The 23,693-nt window shown below is 40.0% G+C and overlaps 2 protein-coding genes across 5 annotated transcripts; one reads left to right on the top strand and one right to left on the bottom strand.

Annotated features, from left to right (window-relative positions):
* Nucleotides 1-329: 329 nt before the first annotated feature.
* LOC146321556 (transmembrane protein 107-like) lies at nucleotides 330-2,473 on the bottom strand. 4 transcript variants are annotated; one of them, XM_084725700.1, is made up of 6 exons: nucleotides 2,318-2,473; nucleotides 2,007-2,132; nucleotides 1,762-1,829; nucleotides 1,576-1,676; nucleotides 717-813; nucleotides 330-553 (listed from the first exon to the last, which is right to left on the bottom strand). In XM_084725700.1, the coding sequence occupies exons 2-6, from the start codon at nucleotides 2,091-2,093 to the stop codon at nucleotides 484-486; spliced, it is 423 nt and encodes a 140-aa protein (XP_084581826.1). In that variant the 5' UTR covers nucleotides 2,094-2,132; nucleotides 2,318-2,473; the 3' UTR covers nucleotides 330-483. The 4 variants fall into 4 exon arrangements, with proteins under 4 accessions (XP_084581826.1, XP_084581827.1, XP_084581824.1 ...); XM_084725701.1 differs by lacking the exon at nucleotides 2,318-2,473 and adding an exon at nucleotides 894-990 and having other exon boundaries at nucleotides 717-794; nucleotides 2,007-2,226; XM_084725698.1 differs by lacking the exon at nucleotides 2,318-2,473 and having other exon boundaries at nucleotides 2,007-2,226.
* A 777-nt stretch (nucleotides 2,474-3,250) lies between these two features.
* Nucleotides 3,251-19,541, top strand: trim46a (tripartite motif containing 46a). The gene is made up of 12 exons (XM_084726780.1): nucleotides 3,251-3,506; nucleotides 4,418-4,676; nucleotides 6,239-6,389; nucleotides 8,227-8,425; nucleotides 8,511-8,657; nucleotides 8,737-8,832; nucleotides 9,672-9,925; nucleotides 10,051-10,172; nucleotides 11,212-11,541; nucleotides 13,034-13,263; nucleotides 13,377-13,444; nucleotides 16,445-19,541. The coding sequence occupies exons 1-12, from the start codon at nucleotides 3,441-3,443 to the stop codon at nucleotides 16,884-16,886; spliced, it is 2,364 nt and encodes a 787-aa protein (XP_084582906.1). The 5' UTR covers nucleotides 3,251-3,440; the 3' UTR covers nucleotides 16,887-19,541.
* Nucleotides 19,542-23,693: the final 4,152 nt, after the last annotated feature.

Here is a 23,693-nt window from a genome sequence, read left to right on the forward strand (position 1 = left end):
GATATGACTTCTGCTTGTTTCAAAAAGAGATCATCTCTGTACACCATGCGATTACACATAAAAACTTTTAAAAATACCCATAAGAATGTTTCTGCTTCTTGACAACTTACAATTGAGAAATGTTTCCTTCATAATACCTAAAGAAAACCACATCAACATTTGCTGACACATTAGCACTGTAAGTGACCTTTTAGAACATAAACTTTTGATACAAATCACTCTAGACATATTGAAAGTAAACATGAAAACATATATGCTTTTTTTTTCCATCTATTTAATTTAAAATATATGTATAAAAAACAAAAGAAAATTACAGATTGAGTGGCATCTCAATTCCTTTGAAGTTTGTTGGTGCAGTGTATGCACATACTGTGAGACAGTTAAACACTCTGTACATTATTCATGAATCACAGGCCTTCTGTAGCTATAGTCTGTTGATACATTGACAGACATCCATCCACAACAATTTGGAGTATCTGTCTTTCATAATGGTTTCTTCTTTAGTCCAAAAACAGCTATAAACAGAAGGATCTCCACAAATGCAGGTAGCACACTAGAAGGAAAGAAAAAGATAAGAAATTTAGGTAGAACCATTAAAAACACAGCCACAGTACTTGCATATATTCATACTTACTGATACATCATTGTTTATAGAGGCTATATCACTTTGTTGTCTGAAATCTAATACTTTGATGCACACACACAAACACACCAACCTGCAGATGGCAAAAATAACCCAATATGTCCAGCATTCCCACTTCTCAAACACAAAGAAAGACAAGGATACGGATGCGCTGCAGTGGACAGTCAGTGCTGGGTGCAATATTTGTCAGGGAAAAAAGGCTTTTGGAATAATAAACACACAATATTAAATATACTGTATATACACTAACCTGCAGATGGCAAGGATCCACCAGTAGATGTCACACTCCCACTGCTCAAACAGAAAGAAAAGCAGAGCCACTGAGGCACTGGCATGGACTCCTGTTGCTATAGTGGACGAAGTGGTGAATATACAAGAGTTTGGAGTCATGGAATTGTAACTGAAGACTAGAATGACATTTAAGTATCACTTATCTCTTTTTATACTTTATTACTTTTAGAGGGATTCTCAAGAGATTTTTCATTTAACACCAATTTCCTGGCTCATGTTCAGGCTATCCTCAATTCCAGGCCAAAACCAATTCCCACCTCCCATTATTTGCCCAACAGATGCCACTGTACTTGGTGCTCTTATCTCGTGCCTTATCTTTTTTCTCTGTGGGTTTCTTAATGATGACATTTTTGGCACTTTTGATGATTTATTGGACAGCTAGCAGTGTAGAGTCAGACAGGAAACAAAGAGGCAGGGGGTGTTACAGACTACACAGACCCCCAGCTGGAATTGAACCAGGGACATTGCAGTCATGTAGCATGCACTACTAAGGCATTTAATTGAAGCTAATTTTATACAAAAATATATTCACTGTTGAGCTCTATGGTAGATAGATATTAGTTTCTTTTCACCCAAACATATATCACTTCATCACGATATATCAGTCCTCATGAATCAGACAGTGTCAGTGTAAAGGATACAAAGGAGGCCTTGGCTGCAGTTGAACATGGACACTCCTGAGAGGAACCCAGCCAGCTCTATAGCAAACAGGCCAAGGGTGACCGCCAGTGCCACCACCAATCTGAGATAAAGGCAAACAGAGGGTGAGCATGCATGTGTGTGTCAAAGTATTTCTTACTTTTTTTGCTTGCCAAATGTTATCTTACTTTCTGTCTTCATTGTCATACTGCTCTTGCGTGAAATCCAAAGGCAAGCAAGCCTTCACGTTATTTTCCTGTGAAAAAAACGGTGAAATTACTCAGCATGAACTTGAAACTTAGGTTACAAAAAAATGTAAATTGAAAAGATATATGGGGACACTACACTTATTGGCTAACATGAAATTTAATCTTACACTGCACTTCATTTTAATTAACTCTACGGCACCATGGGTTAAATCTGGTTTACTTACCCTCGACCAAAAGATGGTGATAACGATGACAAGGTGGGCTACGATGGTCAAAAACCGCGCAGGGACGAGGCTGCCGACAGCTGACATGGTCAACCACTATTTACTTCAGACAACAGGTATTCTTGGCTAAAAACAATGAGCAAACAACATTGGATGACAATCAACGTGTATTGCTGGTGTATAACCACCTGGCTAGCTAAACCACTGTTCGGTTAGCGTATTTGCTCAGTTAGCTAACTGCAGTCCGACAATTAAGCCAACTTTATCCAAGACGAGCATAAACAGCACTGCTCAAACGTTAGACGACTTACTTTTAGTTAGGCAACATAACGCAATTTTTTTTTTACTAATATTTACTAGAACTACCAACATAACCAACTACAGAAACTATCACGTCGCTGTGCCTGAGACGGTTGCTACAACAACCAACAACAATAACTTGAAGTCGGTGCATTCTCAATTACAGACCGTTTAAACCAGTAACCGACTTTCAAGAGTTCCGGACACGGACAACAATTGAGAGAGGACTGAACCCTTGTCATACTCTCGCGAGATTTTACGCGCTGTTTTTTTTTCAACGCTTCTTTGTACAAACATAGACAGCAGAATACTATATGTACAAACTAATCATGTTTTATAATGTGACAAAGCTATGGCCGGGGACAAAAACACTTGGTTAAGATTAAAGAAAGATCATAGCGAGGGTTAAAACGCGCACTCTCGCGAGATCTTTCTTGGGTATGGGGGGTTTCCTTCTAGCAAAGACCGTGTTTTTTTTTCTTACACAGCACTGCCATCTAATGGCCACACGGAAACTAGGCCACAAACAATTTGGCATATGGCCATTTTTGGCTACAGAGACACAAACCTCAAAAGCAACCAAGAGGTTTATTTTGAGAAACGGAGCTGCTGAGGCTGTTGAGAGGAAACAAGAATGAAGCCATGCGTTTCAAACACATTTTATTATCGCACAGTAACCTGCATCAGACGTTATTATAAGAGTATTACGGTGTTTTTACATGGTCAAATACGCAATATAATGTACAATATATTAAAATAAAATAGCTGTTGCTGTAATATAATACTACCAAGGCCCATTTTTAACAATTTAACATGTGAATCGTTCCTTGGGCAATGCGGCTACGATATAGCCTAAACCAGACCCCTCCATCACCCCCCCTCCCCTCCCTTACCAACCTATTTGTACAACGACTCGACTCGTTTCTTCGAGTCAGACAGCACAGAGTCGGTGTGTGCGCAACAGCACGCACCAAGCAGAGGAAACCACCGACAGCAAATCTGTTGTAACGATTCACCGGTGAAGGCCCAGGGTGGCTTTTCTACGGTGCGACACAACCTGTCCGTGGCAGCTTTCCCCAGGTACAAAAAAGGGGTTTATTTGTTCTCTCGCAGAGGCGCTGGCATCGTGGAGGCATGGCAGAGGCAGAAGCGGAGTTACAAACCTTCACCTCTATCATGGACGCGTTGGTTCGCATTAGTGTGAGTATGACGCTCGTTTTATTACGCTATTTATTTCAGCCACGTGTGCCTATTTTTAATGATACATCATTACTATCTTTTGTTACCCATATTCACATTTAACCATACAATTTTGTCTTATCTCCTCTCGACCTGGCTGGATGCACAGGTTGCGTATGTGATGAAGCAACGTGAAGCATTTCTTTCCATCAGAGCATTTTTTTTTTTAGCATTTATTGAACCAAAAAGAGGTTTTCAGCTAAGCTCTAGCGCTGTGGGTGGAAACATGAAAGCAAGGCCACAAATAGCACATGCAAAACAAAAACCTAAATGTTAAAGCAGATAAAACAGTGTATATTTAATGTTTGATTGACAAAATATATTGGCTAACAGTAGCTTCAATCTTTGCTTACCGAGGGCCGCACATGATGAGAAGGCAGAGATGATACGCGTTGTCATAGAAACGGGATGCTGCGTTTAGCAGCTGCAACACAGGAACTGGGCCCTACAACCAGTGATGCTGAAGTAAAACTGAGGCCTGCAGCCACAAACTGAGAGCTATATTTATTTTATTGATCTGAAAATTTCCCCTCCCCTTTGGATAAAGGTTTTCACTCGGTTACCAAACCATCCCATGCCAGAGTTATGCCGTGTTATCCCATGCCAGAGCTAGCTAAGCTGCATTTTTCATGCTAGAGACTGGCTAACACCTGAAGTAAGGGAAAAACATGTTTTGTCCACATTTGCCCTCCCTGTGCTCTGTATCCAATACCAGCATACACAAGCAGTGTCTGTTGCAGCTCCCCTTCTCACTCTCGACTCCTACACGTCTCATATACATTTTTTTCAGGTCACAGGAGGTGCAGAATGTAAAGAGCAGTGGATTCCTTATTTATTCTAGTGACTCAGACTTCTTCTCTTCTCCTCTGCAGTCCAACATGAAGAGCATGGAGCAGGAGCTGCATTGCCCTGTGTGTGATGAGATGGTGAAGCAGCCCATCCTCCTGCCCTGCCAGCACAGTGTGTGTCTACTGTGTGCGGCTGAGGTGTTGGTACAAAGAGGATATCCTCCTCCAGATCTCCCTCCAGAGCCCAACTCACCGGCCTCCACACCCAACACTCGCTCCCCGCGACAGGCACGAAGACCCCCACCCAGGACCCCTGACCGCCTGGAGCGGGTTCTTAGAACAGGTGGATGAAGCATGTAGAGATTATATGTGTGCATGTGTTGGTTTTGTGTAATTAATGTGAATTTTAAGTGGCGGAAAGAGAGGAAAACTGAATGATCTCAGCATTAAGTCATCTAAAGAGTGACATCATCATTTAAAAATGCAAAAATGATGTTGCCATGTAAGCATCTGAGCATGACTTTCATAGGTGATGTAGCTGACACATCAGCACCCTGCTGTACATCCAGATCTTTATGCATTCATGTCATCACTTATTTATGTGTATGTAGAGCAAAGGTTACAGAGGCAGAGACAGTCAAGGAGGCAGGAAAGGTAGTAAGCATCTGTCGAACAGGTGTTTTTTCAGAGTGTGTATAAGCAAATGTGTTTCCTCCACAGTGAACTAACCTTTATCACTGTGCTAAATGTGTATATGAATGAATGTATATATACTGACTCAAAATAGTTGCAACCAACCAAGAGTTCTGGCCATGGTTACATAAACCACCTTAAAGCAAAAAAATATGTAACATTCTGCTTCAAAATGTCTAAAAATACTAGACATATGTTATATATTTTGTTGAGCTGTGTACTTACATATTCCCGAATGTTTCAAACCATGTTAAAAGAGAAATCTGGTAAATCCTATATTTATCCTACTATAATTCCCAGAAAACCACAGGATATGCCCAGATACATCAGTGAGTGAGGAAGGAAGTCAGCACATGTGACTAACTGCACTGTGAATAAAACTTTATTATTACATGAGTATGATTCCTGGCCGAGTCGTGTCGGATAGATTTTCACCAGCTGTGGTGGTTACTTGAAAGTGAGGACAACAACTGCCATGATCCCATGCTACTTCACTAGGTCACCAAATTACATCTTTATTTATTGTTTTATTGTGAGAGAGACCCCTTGCAACATAATTCACATAATGTGCATTTAAGTTTCAAGCTTAAGTTTTTCCCTGGGGAAGTATCTCCCTAAGATAAAGGGTTCAGTTCAGAGTGTTGCATAAAACCTCTTAGGTTGTCTCCTTGCCTAAGTGTTTAGACTAAGGCTTTCCCAGCATTTAAAGTTGCACATTAATCATAGTGTCCAGCGGGTTTTTCCCTGTTCTGAAAAATGTGGCTTGGTATCTCCTCATCCTCTTCAATCACCATTAATTTAGCCATTGTCTTATGTTCCACAAATTAGTTCATTTTTAAGGGACTGTTATGAGTCTGTTTAAAAAATGGTTACCAAGAACTTTCTAGCAATGCATAAGGGAATACTTAAGGGCAAACTGAATCAAATTAAAGGGTTTTCCCAAAATCCTAAGGAAATCCTTAAGCTGAATTTATGCAACTTATTTCTTCCTAAAGTATCCTTAATGGAAATATTAGCCAAAGTGGTTTTATGCAACCAGACATGTCTTTTTTATTTTACATTTTCTCAGCAGTGTCTCTTAATTCCCTCATTAACAGTCTCCATGACAAATCTTCCATCCCATAAACACTCACTTTAGCCTCCTCTGTGTCTCTACCCATATCTCTTTCTCCTTCATTTTTTCTCCTCTGCACACCTGCATCCTTTTCCCAGTGTGCGGGACATATCCAGGACGGCGGCGGAAGGACGCAGCCCATCCCCCCATGTTGTTTCCATGTCCTTCCTGTCAGGAGGACGTGGAGCTCGGAGAGAGAGGCCTGACAGACTGCCTCCGCAACCTCACATTGGAGCGGATTGTGGAGAGGTATGCATACGTCCAAACAACATAAATAGTGTATATACTGTAGCAGGCAGGATCACAAGCACAGTCAGGTATAGTCAGAGCTGATACACATAACTTGTGTTGTTATTTCATCCTCTAATAATGTCTCATCATCAGCTCATTAATAAAAATCATAAACAAAAAAAAGCCCTTTAACCAATCCTGCAGGCAATGAAGAAAGGCAAACGAATGAAGGGCTTAGTCAATACTGCTTTATAGATGAGACAGGAAATCATTGGCTGGAATGAGTTTCAATAATGAATCCTTCCTTTACGCCTGATCCAAGGCTAAGCCTGAGAGCAGACTGCAGGGACAGCTCAAAAACTGCAGTGTACTGTACGACAACAACGCCGGTGAAATGGTTTTTACTAAAGTTTTGTGGAGGAAGTTTAGACTGAAATACTCTTCGCCCTCCTTTAATGTTAATCATCCTGCTCTCTTATCAGTCCAAATACTGAAGATCAAAGTGAGAGCAGCGGCGTTTGAGAAAAGTGTTCTGAGATGGGGAGACAGAGAGAGTTATGGGGATAGGCAGCTTCCCAGTTTCACACACAGCAGTTTGATGAGTGCAGCTGCTTCCTCCCCAGGCAGTGGTTGTGTTGGTCAGGAAAGTGTGACGGTGCATGTTTTACTGCGCAAGATGCACTAACAAGGCAGCTGCTGGTGATGTATCCAGGTCAGGCAGTTAAAGAGTTGGACTCGTAACTACTGAAAAGAGAGCAGGGCAAACTCAGATGAGCTCAGTATTCCCTTTCTTAAAGGGATAGTTGGGTAATTTGAAGTGGCGTTGTGTGAGGTACTTATCAATAGTCAGTGTATTTCCTACAGAAGATGGCAGTCAGCACTCACACTTTAGAGAAGCAGGGAGGAGTACCAGCACTTAAGCTGGTACACTTTTACCTTTGGACTGTACTTTAGTACCTTAGTTAGAACTTTTTACTTAATTTTTACTTTATTGCCCCTCTTTACTTAAGTACTACGGTAAAAGTAAAAGTAGTAAGGTTTGCACAAAATACGAACAGAAGATGCACAAGAATGATTTGTTTAGAGAAATTTTGCCCCTAGTATGCATTATATTTTCAGCACTTCACTTTGCCAACAGACAGCCTTTTCTGATGGGAAATTACTGTTTTATAAGCCTTATATCGCTCTCTCTTCAGCCCAACCAAACTCCATGGGTGAAATCAGTCATTTTACCTTGCAGAACATGGGAGTTGCTGGTCTACCGCTGCCTCAATCTGTTAGTTTGTTTGTGTTATTGTGTGACTTTGGTAAATGTAAAGTGTGCTTTTAAAACACCCAAATCACACAAAAACACAAACAAACTAACAGACTGAAGCAACAGCAGACCAGTGACTCCTGTGTTCTGTGAGTTAAAAACATTGATTTTGCCTATGAAGTCTTGTTGCTTCGGAGTGAGCAATATTAGTGATATTAGACATAAAGATGTTTGATAGCAAAGTAAGGTGGTCAAAGTATTCTAAATATTGCGTATACTTAAATTAAAATTGATGTTGTAAACTACTGTTAATGTTTTTAGGTTGCTAAATTATGTTTTGCTGCAGACTGTGTCCACACCATTACATTGCTTAGCTTCCTACCCTGGTACTCCTGCTGCTCCTACAAACTGGGGGCGTACCGATCTCCATCTGCTGTAGGTATTACACTGACTATAAATAAGTACCTCAGATAACCCCACTTCAAGAAAATTAAACTATCCCCTTAAGTTTAAAGGACTCTTTCTTTCCTTCTTTCTCATCTGCTGCAGAATTGTTTTAGTCCAGCTCTTATCTCCCTGTTGCCCCTGTCTGCCCTTTAGGTACAGGCACACAGTGAGTCTGGGCAGCGTAGCCATCATGTGTGGTTTCTGTAAGCCTCCTCAGTCTCTGGAGGCCACTAAGGGCTGTGCTGACTGCAAGTCCAACTTCTGCAATGAGTGTTTCAAGCTCTACCATCCCTGGGGAACCCCTCGAGCTCAGCACGAACACATCCTACCCACCAACAACTTCCGGCCAAAGGTCTGCATGTTTTTGTACTTTGTGCATCATAAACAGGAGCTCCTCTTCTATTGTTGTTGTTACTTCATCCTCTTTTGTGCTTCAGGTCCTAACATGCACAGAGCATGAGCAGGAGAGACTGCAGTGGTACTGCCGTAACTGCCAAAGGTTACTTTGCCCACTTTGTAAGCTCCGTCGTGTCCACCATGGACACAAAGTGTTGCCTATCGCGCAGGCCTACCAGGCCCTCAAGGTGAGTTTGTGTGTAGTCTGTTTCAACTGTGTTAAGATTCTCATGGTAGCAGCCATCAGCTTTTGTCTTGGTTTTACAGGACAAAGTCACCAAGGAAGTCAACTTCATCCTCGCCAACCAGGAGACAATACAGAGTCAGATCGATCAACTGGAAGCTGCCATCAAACAGATGGAGGTGAACTATCTTTTCTGTGCTTTGCAAAAGTGTCTGTAAGTTTCCTAACAATGTAGCTTTGTACAGGCTCAACAGTATTTGTAAAGGACTCTGCTGCAATATGTTGCTGGGTTTAATGGAACTGACCATCCTTTGTGGGTAAAAGGATATTCTGTTATTGATACTTCAACACTCTGCTGTGGTCTTTTTTTCTTTTGCACTATTTTCTTACTTACCACAATATACAATATACTTTTCTTTTATATACCAGGTTTAAACCAGTATGTTGGCATTGGGCTGAATGCATGTTGCTCACAAAAAGCAGTATTTTAGACACTGATCAACAACATGCTGCAGTTTAGAGGAAACTAAATTTTTATTCTGCTTTTTAATGCGAATCCATCCCCAGTCTACCCTGCTAGTTAACTTTAACTCAGGGTCTCCCAACCTTTTTCCCAACCCTCTTCTGTTTGTTACTAAAAAAAATTCACAACCACCTTCCCAAATAAAAGAGAAATAACATGTCCAAAAATGGGGAGTAATTATGCTGTTATATTTAATGTATTCAGAATATTCATATTTCCTCACCACACATTTTGGAGCTTTTACTGGGGCTGTTTTTATCTAACCATTGGCACTATCACTACCTCTGTGGCCCATTAGATGGCACTCTGGCTCACTGGTTGAGAATGGCTGCTTTAACTACAGCTGCAACTGAAGGGACGTATAGTATTAGTAGGACCTCTAGAGGCCTGTGGCTCTAGTGGTACACTTCTCTGGTAGCAATAGCTAATACATCGTCTCTGTGTTTGTCACTTTTAATCCTCCCACTCTTTGGGGTCTCCTCCGTCCCTCTCCAGGCAAACAGCGCCGTGGCTCTGCATCAGCTGACCCACTGCATCCGAGAGCTGGGAGCAGCTGTAGCAGAGCGTCAGGGGGCTCTGGCTCTGGCCCTGGAGGGATCCCGCAGCAGGAGGGAGGAGGCTCTGTCTGCGCAGGTCTCAGAAAGGCGAGGCCTGCTGGAGCACGCAGGCCTGATGGCCTATACTCAGGAGCTGCTGAAGGAAACTGATGCACCCTGCTTTGTGCAGGCTGCCAGAATCACTCACAACAGGTAACACACACTGATTCAGCTGAAACCTAAGTTTGGCAACATATCTTCATTTAACCTTTATCCATTTTTTACATTTTATGTAAAATATTATCATATTATGTATCATATTATGTCTCCCCCTGCAGGCTGATGAAGGCCATAGAAAACCTCCAGTGCTTCACCCTCTCTGCTGATCCCTCCTTCAGACACTTTCACCTAGACGCTTCCAAAGAGGTCAAGCTCATCCAGGAATTGGAGTTCATACGTGGTAGGCTCCTTTGTTTCTGTGATATAATCTGTGTAAATGTGAAATTTTACTTAATTATTTCCACCAGGTGTAAGATCATGCGATGGTGTGTGTGTGTGTTTACATGACCCTGCCTGCAGCTTGTCTGCAGCAAATCTCCCATACTACTGGACTCAAGAGCTTTCTATTTTTTGTGCACATTTATGACTGTATGCTCAAGGACCTCTGGTGGTCTGGTAGTTGCGGTGATTCACAGTTTTTGAAAAACCTTGAAAAACCCATATAAAGCTATATATAATTTATACTGCCTGCTGACTCCCCACTCCTCTTAAAATGAAGTAGAGGCTGCAAGTCATCAGCAACTGCTAGGCTCATATCAAGGCTTACCTACTAGCAATGTTGGACAGTAACTAGTTACATGTCACTAGTTACACGGAGGCCCGTTTGTAAAAATCATGCATTGCACCCTCAGATTAATATTTTGCATTCTCAGCTGAAATACAAATAATAAATGGCAAGCACATAATGGTAGGTCATGGATGTGGTGTCCACAGCTGTCTGTGGTGATTCAGTGAAGTTAACACAGTCAACAGTCGTGCGTAATGACACTGCACTCTGGGTTGACACTTCTCAGGGGCTCTGGATTTATCATATCATTGGTGCTGTTTAGACTCAAAGTAAACTGTTTACATCAACTTTTTTGCAGCTGTGTTTCAGCGTAATCTGACCACACACAAACCTACAACACCTACACTGTTTTTCATTGCTGTTGCCAGCACACGCTGTTGCTACTATTGCATCCCCACTAATTTCAGATGCACTCCCAGTCATTTAATTCTGGAAGTGAGCCTGGTTACATGTAATTGAATTACAAAATAAATGTAACTGTTATCTGTTACGGTTACTGAGAAAAATATGTAATTGCAGTTTCTAGTCCAAGTGTTGCAAAGGGATGACGTCTGAATTTTCTTTTCGGTTTGCCTGGCGGAAATCTGCACTCTTCCAGTTAAGATAAGTTTCATGCAGCCTGCATCTCTCTGCCTCTTTGTTTCCCCCACAGCTCCACTGGCTCCAGTCATTGACACTCAGAAGACGCTTGCTTATGACCAGCTGTTTCTGTGCTGGCGCCTCCCTCAGGACTCAGCCCCAGCTTGGCACTTCTCTGTTGAATACCAGCGACGAGCGGGAGGAGCTGCAGCTACGTGGGGCGGCATCAGGTCCCCTAATGCTGCGACAGCGTGGCTGCGTCTGGATGAAGTTAGAGGGACAAATGCTGTGGTTGATCGACTCCAGATGGACTGTGTGTATGTGCTCAGGGTGAGAGGCTGCAACAAGGCTGGGTTTGGAGAGTACAGTGAAGAGGTTTACCTCCACACTCCACCAGCACCTGGTGAGATATCTACATGTGTTATAAAACATTATGTTTTTTTAATTTTTATATTTCATTCACAACAAAAAACTCTTCATCTTTCCATTCCTTTAAAAAAAATGAGCCCAGTCCTTGTTTCCAATGCAGATTCACTGAATCAATGTGTATATATGAAAGAAGTCTACTGTAAATAGCTTGTAGAATAAGTAATATGGCTCAAGATTAGGATTTTTTCGTTTTGAAATTTGTGAAACATGTTGGTTTGCATTGGTAACAAAGAAAAAGCTGTTGGCAGATTCAGTATTTTAAAGGGGTAGTTTAGATTTAGTTCAATTCAGTGGAGTTATATGAGGAACTTATCTATTATCAGTGTAAGCTATTTAAAATATTTTAACTCCTTTTTTTGCCGTCAGACAGCCTTTTCTGACGGGAATCCGCCATTATATAAGTATTGTTCTCTGGAAATCTACCAAACTCCATCACTGAAATCAATCATTTTACCGTGCTGAACACAGGAGTTGCTGGTCTACCTCTTCCTCGATCGGTTAGTTTGGTTGTGTTATTGTGTGACTTCAGTGAATCCGAACCATCCTTTTTAAACAACAAAGTCACACTATAAAACAAACTAACTAACAGATCAGGCAGTGATCGACCAGAAACACCCGTGTTCTGCCAGGTGAAATGACTGATTTTGCCTGTGGAGTTTTTCTAAATATAAATTCTAAATATAGCAAAGTGATATACATTTTTTTAAGTGTCTGAAATACCCTTTGCTGTTGACCTCGTCCACAGCAGTACATTGTGTAGCTTCTGTGTTGGTACTGATCTCTGCTCCTAGAGTGTCTACTGGCATTTACCGTAGCATGTACTGTAGTAATACAGTGACACATCAGACAATCTGAACTATCCCTTTAAATTGGATTTTTTGTTTTCTGGACTTTTTTCAATTGATTGACTAATCTTGCTATTTCTTTTCTCTCCATCCCTTTATTTTCCCCATTCCCACTTTATTTTTTATTTTAGCTTCTGCACCAACCCTTCCTGTTTTTCTGTTCTGCATTCCAGTTTCATTCCAGTCAGACTCTTTCTGCCTCTGTCTTTCTTCGTGCAGGTCTGTCATTGTTACTTTTTATCATCCATTATTTATTTTAATGTCATTCCTTCACAAATCAAACATTTAACATTTTATCAAAAATGTATTTAACAAAATGCAGATAGAGTGAATTCTATAACTCTGTTTCGCACGGTTTCCTCCTCCTGGTAAAGCCACTTCTTCCTACTTTTCCTCTTGATTACACCTTTCCTCTTATCTGCCTCTTATGTGTTCTCCTCTTGCAGCTCTTTAGCTCTTTTACCATGATGTGCTCAGACTTTCTATAGCCTGACTGTCCCAGCTTCAGGACCTTACTCCTCCTCCCCTCATCTGACTCCTCTCTGTTACCTTCCTCGCCATCTCTCTAACATCTTTACCTCCCTCTCCCTCCTGGTGTGCCTCCTCTTCCCGTCCTCTCAGTGCTGAGTTTCTCCTTGGACTCACGCTGGGGGTTGCACGCTGACAGGCTGGCGTTGGGTAAAGGCCAAACCTATGCCCGCAGTGTGCCAGGACTCTCCCTCCTGCAGGCCGCCAACCGCACGCTCACTTCTTGCCACTTGACTTCTGACCTGCTGGTGGCTGACCTCGCTGTCACTCAGGGCAGACACTACTGGGCATGCTCTGTGGAGCCTGGTTCCTACCTGGTAAAGGTGAGAGGGATGCTTGTTGGTCAGGGAAGTCGGGATAAATGGATTAAGCTTTACCTTATGTGCTGATTCAACATGAATGTGATCAAAACTTTCTGCCAAATTCTCTCTTGTAGGTGGGAGTCGGGCAGGAGGCAAAGCTACAAGAGTGGTTTCATCTCCCTCAGGACATGGCCAGCCCTCGGTAACTAAATCTTACTCTCTTTTAAATGGGCTTTAGATTAATTGTCACCCACAAGTTGGTTTCAAACACCAATATTTATGTCTTTTGACACCAAATATAATGCACTGAACCACAAATCAAGGTATCAAAGTAATTTATTTATCATTATACAACACAGAGTTGCACAACAAAATGAGAGTTGTTGTCTCCTTCATGCTGCTGTATAATACAGATCATTAAATTCAGAATATAATAGGATAAAATGAAATAAAATAAAACAACATATGCAGTTATTTATCTACCTATATACATAAACAACAAGAAAAAGATTTTGATGCCAGTTATGGGAGATACAATGTCAGTCATGCTATATGGAGGCCAGCAGCAAATAAATGAATGCGCACATAGAAAAATCCATTGGTTTGCTATTTTCAGAGGTGTGTTCTTTTCTCCTCTTGAGGCATTTCTTCATCAAAGGTCATACAGTGTAGATATGTTGGGGTTTAGTATGCCTCTCTGTGCATCTCCCATGTCCTTCAGTAGAACTGGTACCAAAATCTGGCACCAAGCAGAGCATAAAATGTTCTACAGTGATGTAATGATCCTTCTTTGTTTTTATTTTCCTTGTATTTGTATTTGTGTCAGGTGGAATTTAAACAGCACCACAAAGATAGGGATGATGATATGGCCAACATCTTCACATAAAATTATCTTCATTTCGTACATTTCGACAGATGATCAGTAGTATAAAATTATATGTTTGTCTCCCAAATCAGTTTGACAGCACTGAGTGCAGCTGGGAGAGTACGGCTAAACCTGTCTCACACACCATAAGAATACATCTAAGCTACACCTTAATTTTCAGTGAATACACAAATGTAATTATAGTCAGACCTTCTCATGCTCTGATGATGGAGCAGTGATATTTTAAGGTCCTGTGTCCAATGTGTTTTTTCACAGCTGAAAACACGTTTCTGAAAACACTGAGCTGAGAGCGCATGAGAGCACCAGGATTATTTCAGCTGAGAGGACTATTAATTTACGCCTTGAACTGCTTTTAATTTGTGATTGATGTTGTTATATTTTTAGTGTGCTTTTTATTATTATCATTTTAACTTCCCTAAAGTGCCTGTGAGTATCCTGAAAAGTGCTATAATTATACATTATCATTCGCACAGTTAAGCAAGGTTTTTTTTTTTGGCCAGCTGTCTGCATCTGTCAGCTGCAGCTATATGTCTTTCAGTCTGGATTATGGTTATGATAGCCTGCTTCTTCATATTTGTCTATACTTTGCTCTTCATATGTAAAATATGCCACTAGACTTGTTAATGCTGTAAATGCTGACCTTTAATGTAAACACACTCATGCCTAGACTGGTTGATAACCACCATCGTGTGGCTGCTTATCTTTAATTCTCTTTGTCAGGTTTAGTTAAGTCAGATCACCAAACGATACCCTGTGTATGCAGAACGTGTTTCATAGTACAGGCCCCTTCTGTGGAGCAGGTCGCTGTGTGTTGTGTTGGCATAACGGTCTCTGATGTTGGGTTGTTTGGCCGGCGTGAGTCCTATATCCTCCATTTCATTTTTCTGACCAGACAGAAGCCAGAAGCAGTCTTAAGTCCAAGCTGGGTTAGCATGGCTCTTATACTGGCTCTCCTTCTTGCCTCTTGGGGAGGTCACACAACCCACAGCAGTGCATCCACCTGGTCTGGCCGGGTGGTCTAAAGATGCTGTGTGCATATTGATTATCTCAGGCTTTGCTGCTTTTTAATCCAAAACTCACTCTTCCTTTTCCTTTCTTTTCTGAGTGTATTTCTGTCACAGGTGATGTTTCAGCAATAAAGCTGGAAAAAAAATAACACATTAACACAAAAATGTAGCAGATTTTGAAGGAGATACCAGAGGCAGCATCTGCATGCACCACCGCTGCCACATACCCATGTAGATCTGAATGAGACTCTACGTCTGTCATGTTGATTGTTAGAGCTCTTGATGATGTAAGTTCATTCACTGACACAACCTCTTATACAGAGCATTAGGAGACATGCCACAATTGTTCCTTTCTATATACTGAAGCAGCATTAATTGGTTTTTCATTGATTTTTTGCCCACTTGAGGCAATGGAACAACCTTCAAACACATTCACACAAGTACTGTATTAGTGCAGCTTTAAAGTATGACTAATGAATTAGAACTAACATTAACAAATTTCAATCACTTTCACGGAGTACCGTAAATTACGACACCAGTACACTTAAAGTGATACCAATACCAGTGAAGTATGTCATTCGATACTTTTTTCAAAGGTTGTTCATTGTCACTTGCAGTGATTTGGCTGCAAGCAAAACTGTATAAATAGTCTTTTTTCCTGATCTGGGTACCAAAAGGATTGAATGCAGGTATCGTTTGACTGGAGAAGTTTTGATACTACTTGGTACTGGGTCATTTCAATCGATACTTTAAAGGTATTAGTACCAACAACCAGCTCTACTCATGACTACATGACCTCTACAGTTAAATTTGTGCACACTCATACTGTGTACACCAAGGTTATTGTAGTTAATTGTAGTTAATATAAATTAAAACTAAGCGTGAAAAAACATTTTAGTTGACAGAAATAAAATAAAAACTAGACTTTAGAAAAAATGAAAACTAATTGAAACTATATTGTGTACTTACTAAAATAAAATAAATATATAGGAAATATCTTTAGTTTTATTCAATTAAACTTTTAGTTTACCTTTATTTTTTAGTAGTATAGCTAGATATAGAATTGAACCCGGGTGATAATATGATGATATTACTGTTTTTTTTTTCAGTCTTCAAACTTTGTATAAAATAGAAATGTGAAGGCACTGTGGTGGAAAGTTAGCACTGCAAGTGGATTATTCACATCTGTAGGTCATCCTTTATTCAAGTTATTTTTTTAAAATTTGTTAAACATTAGATACACATTCCTCCTTTAGTTAGTTTTTCTCTCGTACGGCCTAATTTTCTCCTCCCCTCCGCCTCCCCTCAGGTGCGACCCAGACAGTGGCCACGACAGCGGGGCGGAGGACGGCCAGGACTCTCCGCCCTTCTGCTTTCTCACAATGGGCATGGGCAAAATCCTGCTTCCCCAAGGACACGGTCACACGCAGAGCCAGGCGGACAGCCACAGCCACAGCCAGTCCCACAACAGCAGCCATAGCAACATGCCTCACCCTCACACTGCTCCTCTGCCACCCCGACTAGGAGTGTGCCTGGACTGTGACAAAGGACGCGTCACCTTCTACGATGCCCACTCGTTGAGGATCCTGTGGGAGGGACATGTGGATTGTTCAGCTCCAGTGTGTCCGGCCTTCTGCTTCATTGGTGGAGGAGCCCTGCAGCTGCAGGACCTCGTGGCCAATCGTAGCATCGAGGAGCCGCCACCGCGGAGGGTAACTATCCAGACGCGTGCAACAAATCTCAGCAAATAAACTGTGAGACAGCAGTGAAAGGGCAAAGTTCATTTGGTGTTCAAAATTTCTCTCATATCTGTAGAGTTAAAGGGATAGTTTGGATTTACTTATCGAGTGTCAGTGTGTTACCTACAGTAGATGGAGGTAATACACAATGTGACAGTGTACTGCTGCGGATGGGGTGAGCGGCAAAAGGTTTTTCATCTACTTAAAAAAGAATCCAACATCAGTTTAAGTACACCTGTATTTAGAATATTGTCAAAGCTTCTCTGTGCTATTAGACAGCCTTTTCTAATGAGAAACTGCTCTTACATAAGCTAAATGTTGCTCTCTCCAAACCAACCAAACTCCATAGACAAAATCAGTCATTTTACCTCACAGAACACAGGAGTTGCTGGTCGACCACTGCCTTGATCTGTTGGTTTGTTTGTGTTATTGTGTGACTTTAGTGAATCCAAACTAACTTTTTAAACACAGAATGCACGCCATAACAGAAACAAACTAACAGATCAAGGCAGCAGATGCTCAGCAACTCCTGCATTCTTTGAGTTAAAATCACTGTTTTTCTTTAAGCAGTGTGGTTGCTTTGAAGAGAGCAATATTTTGATTATATAACAGCAGTTTCCCATCAGAAAAGGCTGTCTGATGGCGAGGAAAAGTGTTGAACGCCAGGACTCCTGCTGGTCCAAGTGTGGGCCTGTCAGTCTCCACTGTAGTTAATACACTGCCTGTCGATAAGTACTTAATACAACCCCACTTCAAATAATTTGAACTATCCCTTTAAAGGTGGTTTATATTCACTACTCAGTGTGAGTTGATAATTAATTGCCTTGATCCTGTCAAACTTTGGTACTTGATTGAACTATAACTGCTAAATATGGTTACATTTTTTCCTTTCAATGTGATTTATGAGATCTGACTACATGATGTTGTTTTGCGTTTGCACTTGGCCTGAAAATATCAAATCTCTTGTTTGGCTTTATTTATTTAATAATTTTCCTGCTTTCTTTGTCCTCCACTATGGACATTGTGGCTGAAGTGATTTTAGACTATGCAGAATTCTGTTGACAGGGTGAGCTTAACACCTTTATAACAGGTTAAAAAAAAAATCTGTTTGCAATGTAAGAGATGTCTGCCCTCCTTTTACACTTGTCTTAATTTGTCCTAGAATAATGGGACGACAAGCATTGCATGCAAGTGTAACCGGGACTCATAACTTACATATATGCAGATAACTGACTGTCACCTTGTAAAAGCACCTCAGATGTACTGTATGTTGAATTTTATATCTTCTTTTTTTTAAGTAGCCTCAACAAGTGATAACGATGTGTAAATAGTTCAGAATTACAGAATGTGAGTCTTCGGTTGTTGAATTGTAAAGTTCTGCTGGTTCGTGTCAGGATCACGTGTCTCGGTGTCTGAACAGTCCCAGTTGGTATTTTATATAGTTGCTGTTTAGCATTTCAAAAAGGACTTGTGTGACATTTCAGCTGGATAAACATGCTCACAGTTGCCTCGATGTTTTCAGATTACAAGAGAAATCAAAGTGCATCAAAGCTATGAGGAATAATGTTCTCTTATGCTGTTTGACTCAATAACGTGAATACATTTTGGTGTTTTCCATTCTGACAGAAGTTAAAAATGTGGATGGCCTACTTGTCCGGCATTAAACTGTGTTGTTTGAGTGATTTGCACAGACATAATAATGATGAGATGTGACATTAAAGGGACAGTTTGGATTTTTTGAAATGGGGCGCTTCTCCATTGGCATTGTATTTCCTACAGTAGATTGCAGGTGACACACTCCCAGTCTGTAGACAGACTTTTCTATCAGGAAACCACTGTTATAAAAGCCAAATATTACTCTCTCCAAAGCCACCAGACTCTATTTGCAAAAAGAGTAATTTTATCTTGCAGAACACAGGAGTTGCTGGTTTACCGCTGCCTCAGTCGGTTAGAGACCAGAAACTCCTGTGTATTTTGAGGTAAAATTACTGTTTTTGCCAAAGGACTCTTCCTTCAGAAAAGACTGTCCAAGGACAATGTGAAGTGGCTTTCCACATCAGTATGTTGCTTGGCTTCTGACATCGGTAAACCTGTTGCCGACCACCATCTGCTGTAGGTAATACACTATGGAGAAGTACACTCTTCAAGAAAAGGGATCTCTTTAAAGGAAGTAGATGAATTACAAGGTAAGGAGCTGAAATAATGAGAAAAGGTCTATTTTATGAGCTCGGATTGACCTAAAATTTGACTTTTCTTTTTATAGCTTTTGTTTTTCGTACTGAAAGTGACAGTAGCTTATTTACTTATGGACTAAACTGATTCACAGTTATGTTTAGGGAATGTAAGAGCCCAGTTCTGTATCATTTGAGATTGTCTATATTGAAATATTTTCAAATCGACAGGCTCTGACTGTATTTTGATATCTAACATGATTTTTCTGGTCTGTGTGTGTGAGCTCTGACTGTGACTGCCGCGCTCTGTGTTTGGATGTGTGTATCCTGTCCTGAATGACGTGTGTGGACTCCTCAACTTGTGTCACAGCACAGCACTTGAATGACTTTAGACTGTAGCATCACAGAAATCAGAACCTTTTCGTTTAGATTTATCCTTGTTGGCAGAATGTTTCTATCATGTCATGAGAAAAACAATAAATGACTGATAACTGTATCATGGAGTCTCTTTGTGTCAAAGATCGACCACAGGATATTATCATTTGAAGGACCTGTTTGTAGGATTTAGGTTTAGATATTTTTTCAAAATCATTCATCCCCACACCTCACCTCAGAATCTACGGTGGCCACAAAAACCACAAAAGGCTGTATGTAACATGGTAGTTCAACATGGCAGCCTCCATGGACGAGGACTCCCACCCTCTCTAGATATGAACAGCTCATTCTAAGGTAACAAATTCACAATGATTCTTGTTTTCAGGTGATTATAAATGAATGAAAACACCTTGAATGCAGAAAAATCCATGTAAATCCTACACACTGGACCTCTGAATGTTGTGATTTCTTTCCCTGCTCTCAAAAACATAGAAGTAACTGTACAGGAGCACATTTTCTGAATAATGTCATTCATAACTTGCTTTCCATGATGACAGAAGCTTTTTCTAAAATGTATGTCCTCCTGTTTTGTATTTCTCAATATCTTGGTTGGAAACCTGTGTCATTTTTCTGCCTTACAGCCACTGTTGCCAGCTTGGTTTAATGGTTTGCAGCGAAAAAAAACTGCTCAAAATTCACCCAAACTGATAAAAAAAAAACCTGCCCCCAAACCATTTGTAATAGGCAATACAAATGAATCCATAAATGCTAGCAACAGTATTGTAGTTCAATTTTTCAAGATGACCAATAAAACAACAATTCAGGTACACTAGAATGCAGACAGGAGGCTACAATGTGCAATGCAGCTATAAAGCTATTTTCCATTTCTGCCACCTGCCTCAAAAATAGAAAAATAAATGAAGGACAGCTCAAATAAAAAAGTTAAACTAAAACTTGCTGGAGTTGCATGTAACAGGATTACATAATCTGAACACAAACAAAAGGTAACTATATTCCAGAGTATTTACAGATAAAAATAAGATAAAATGATATTGCAGACATATTTAGTAAAAATGGGAATTATTAGTAAGATTACAATTTTAAAATACATTTTAAAGTGATATATATGCACAGTGCAGACACATAACAACACTTAATGAGTCTCACAACAGTGAAACCAGCTAATCTTACACGTGCCAATTTATTATCATGTTCTCTCTTGAAAAAAAAAATTCGGTAGATGGAAATTTCACCATTTTTTTCTTTCAGTCAGCCAATCAATAAATAAATTGCAGACAATAAAGGGAGGAATATCTGGACAAACTAATAAAACAAACAATGAACATAAAATAATATCTTAGGCTAAACAATTTAATCATATTTATATTGAGGTAATCGGTAGGTAACAAAGTAATCGTTACATTACTTTAATATTGTGATACTTGGATTAGGTTACTAACTTCATTTTGTAACAGGTATTTAGTAACTGTATTGAAATACATTTTCACAGTATGACAACTTAAAGTGTACACCCCTCTTCCATACATACAGGAACAGAAGTAAGAGAAGAACACAACCTTATGCTATCTAAAAGACAAACAAATAAAGATTATATAATGCTGCAAGCATGAAGGTTTATGTTATAATGAAAATACACATTTGCAATGACACTACAGCTTGTGTTTAGGGTTTTGACTGCTTAGAGACAATGGTAAACATGTTTTTAGTCAAATTTAACGCGCCATAAAGTTGTCACATTTTGATTGACTGTAAACAGCAGAACAATAGTCTACAAGGGATCATGACAACAGACTCTCCCTGTTTAAATGTCATGGAAAAACTGATGTTTCTATGAGTGTGTTGTGGCTGCCTGCATGTAAGGGCAAGCGCACCCTTACTCGTTCGAGTCCGAACACGTGAAGTGGATCTTTTGTGCCACAGGGCTTATATATAATCAACTTATTTTTGTACCGTGCCAGAACACACCTTATATGACACCTGATACAGAACAACAGCAACAGAAAGAGACAGACTGAACAGCTGTATTATATGTGAACAGAAGATAAGGCACGAGAAGGGCAGGTGAACCAGTTGGACTGGTAGTAACTTTGTTTTTACACCTGGATAGTGACAAATTGGAATGTTACACAAAGGTAAAAGAGTTTACAGATGTTGTGTAACACCAGCATGGTTGTGCGCTTGTCATTGTCTTCTCAGATCAACAGGGAGCTGCTGCAGTCAAACCAGAGTTGGAGCTTGTTGGAGCTCTGTGTGAGTTATGACCTGTGTGCTGCTGCAGGAGTCTGCGATAATAAAACTTCACCATTAGGGGGCGACATTGTCTGTGCTTTGTTGACTGTCCTGTGTCTTGTGTAAAGAAGGTTAGTCAGCAACAGGTGCCTGATGTGTCAACACTGACTTGTCTGGTCACAAATCTGTGATGACAGGTCAGATACTGTAGGTTAAGAGCTTTCAGCTTCTGTTTGGTTCCTCTGAGACAATCTGTGTGCCGTTCATTGAGGTACGCCCAGAGGCATATTTCTCTCCCTCTCTTTTTACCTCTTTTTGGGTTTTTTGTTGTTTTTTTTTTTCACATTTTTGCACCTTATTTTTTATAAGTGACACTGCATATAAATCAAAATTAATTAAAATGCACATGTGCAGTAATTAGACAAGACTGACTTATATTCATCTGCATTCCCTTGACAGAATACACCTGCAAAGATCTTGAGTGTGTCACATATTGAGCAGTTTGTTACTTCCTGCTGCATGATATGATGATGATGATAATAATAATAAGAATAAGAATAAGAATAAGAATAAGAATAAGAATAAGAATAAGAATAAGAATGAAAACATGTTGCAGTTATTTTGAAATATATTGAAATATGATTCACAATTAGTGGGAATGATATTTTTTGCGTCACAGTTTTCATTTTTACCGAAAATAACTTCATAAATCACGATGATGTGACATTTGCTGGGGTCTGTCCTAAACAAACATGTTTTTTTACATCTGGAGTGTGGATCAGGGCATCTCTGCAGCACTACAGTGCTTCACAATAATGCTGTTTTGTCACAGGTTTTCCCTTTATCAAAAAATGCAGCTTCTGAAATATGTATATTGTGGTTTTGATAATATTTTAATTAAGTGTGAAGCCCAAAGTTACACCACGCATAGCAAAAGTAATGTTATAAGACACACAGAGATAGAAAACCTCCCACAGAACCAAACTAAAAAAGTCTACATTAACACCACATTGGTCCTCACAATTACTCTAAACCATGCAATGCAAGATGTGCCTTTGAAAAAGCATTTTACTTAAGTGTTTTTTTTCTCTCTGTTCCTGACTCCACCTCCACAGGGCTCTGGTCCCAGTGTGGTTGCATCGTCTCTTGGCTACAGCTCAGTCTGTTTGCATGACAGAACTCCACCCCACACAAGTTAAAACAGTGTTTGTGCGTTTGCACGCAAGCATATTAGTGTTGAATTCACCTGAATTTCCAACTAAATTTTATTGTGAAAGTTTTAGTTTTCAGACATCATCGTTCAATTGTCTGATGATGGAAAAGATAGATTTAAGATGAATAACAAATTAATTTACAGTATGTACTAATAATGGAGAAAACCTGGATATGGATGACAAATATTCAAATATCATATGTCAACCCACAGTTTTATACTTTGCCCAAAGATAGAGAGCCTTTACAGTAAAATATTCATCATTTTCTCCAGTATACTGAAACTCCTACTGGAACCACTTCTTGAAGTGATTAAAATGAGAAGCTAAAAAACTGAAGGAAAAAAAAAAATGAAAAAAGCTGAAGCCCCTCCAGTGAAGTTGTATATCACAGAGCTAACTGATGTATTTCACCTAGAAAGAATTAGATTTATCTTAACTTCAAGTAGGTTTTATTTTTTACAGCACCACAATTATTTGAGGACACTTTTCAAATGCGTACTCTTTATAAACCCAATTGTTCCCATCAGTAGCAACCACAGAGGTGACTGTGGCAAGGAAAACCTTCGATCTTAAAAGATAAACTGAAGCCATTTGAAAACTATGGTTGCCATTTATTTCTTTTCCTGAACACAAACTGAATACAAACTCAACTATTGCTGGTAGTGGGCAAGCAGGTCAACGGGTGTTTAGATCAGTTTCCCTTTTCCTTTATCTTTCTGTTCTTTTTCTCTTTTATTTTATGTCTGATTTGTGAGATATCAGTACCCTATTCTGTATACATGTCAAACTTTTTGCACAAATTTTTCCAA

This window comes from Lutjanus erythropterus, chromosome 9 (genome assembly GCF_056507025.1).
Source record: "Lutjanus erythropterus isolate fLutEry1 chromosome 9, fLutEry1.hap2, whole genome shotgun sequence".
Lineage (NCBI taxonomy): Eukaryota > Metazoa > Chordata > Actinopteri > Lutjaniformes > Lutjanidae > Lutjanus > Lutjanus erythropterus.

What these genes read in the sequence shown, in the direction of transcription:
- LOC146321556 (XM_084725701.1), bottom strand. Translation starts at nt 2,093, where the DNA reads ATGTCAGCTGTCGGCAGCCTCGTCCCTGCGCGGTTTTTGACCATCGTA. An exon ending in CTGCAGCCAAGGCCTCCTTT is followed by an intron (nt 991 to 1,575) that starts GTATCCTTTACA and finishes CGTCCACTATAG; the next exon opens with CAACAGGAGTCCATGCCAGT. An exon ending in GTTATTTTTGCCATCTGCAG is followed by an intron (nt 554 to 716) that starts GTTGGTGTGTTT and finishes CTTTCCTTCTAG; the next exon opens with TGTGCTACCTGCATTTGTGG.
- trim46a (XM_084726780.1), top strand. Translation starts at nt 3,441, where the DNA reads ATGGCAGAGGCAGAAGCGGAGTTACAAACCTTCACCTCTATCATGGAC. An exon ending in ACGCGTTGGTTCGCATTAGT is followed by an intron (nt 3,507 to 4,417) that starts GTGAGTATGACG and finishes TCTCCTCTGCAG; the next exon opens with TCCAACATGAAGAGCATGGA. An exon ending in CCAACAACTTCCGGCCAAAG is followed by an intron (nt 8,426 to 8,510) that starts GTCTGCATGTTT and finishes TTTGTGCTTCAG; the next exon opens with GTCCTAACATGCACAGAGCA.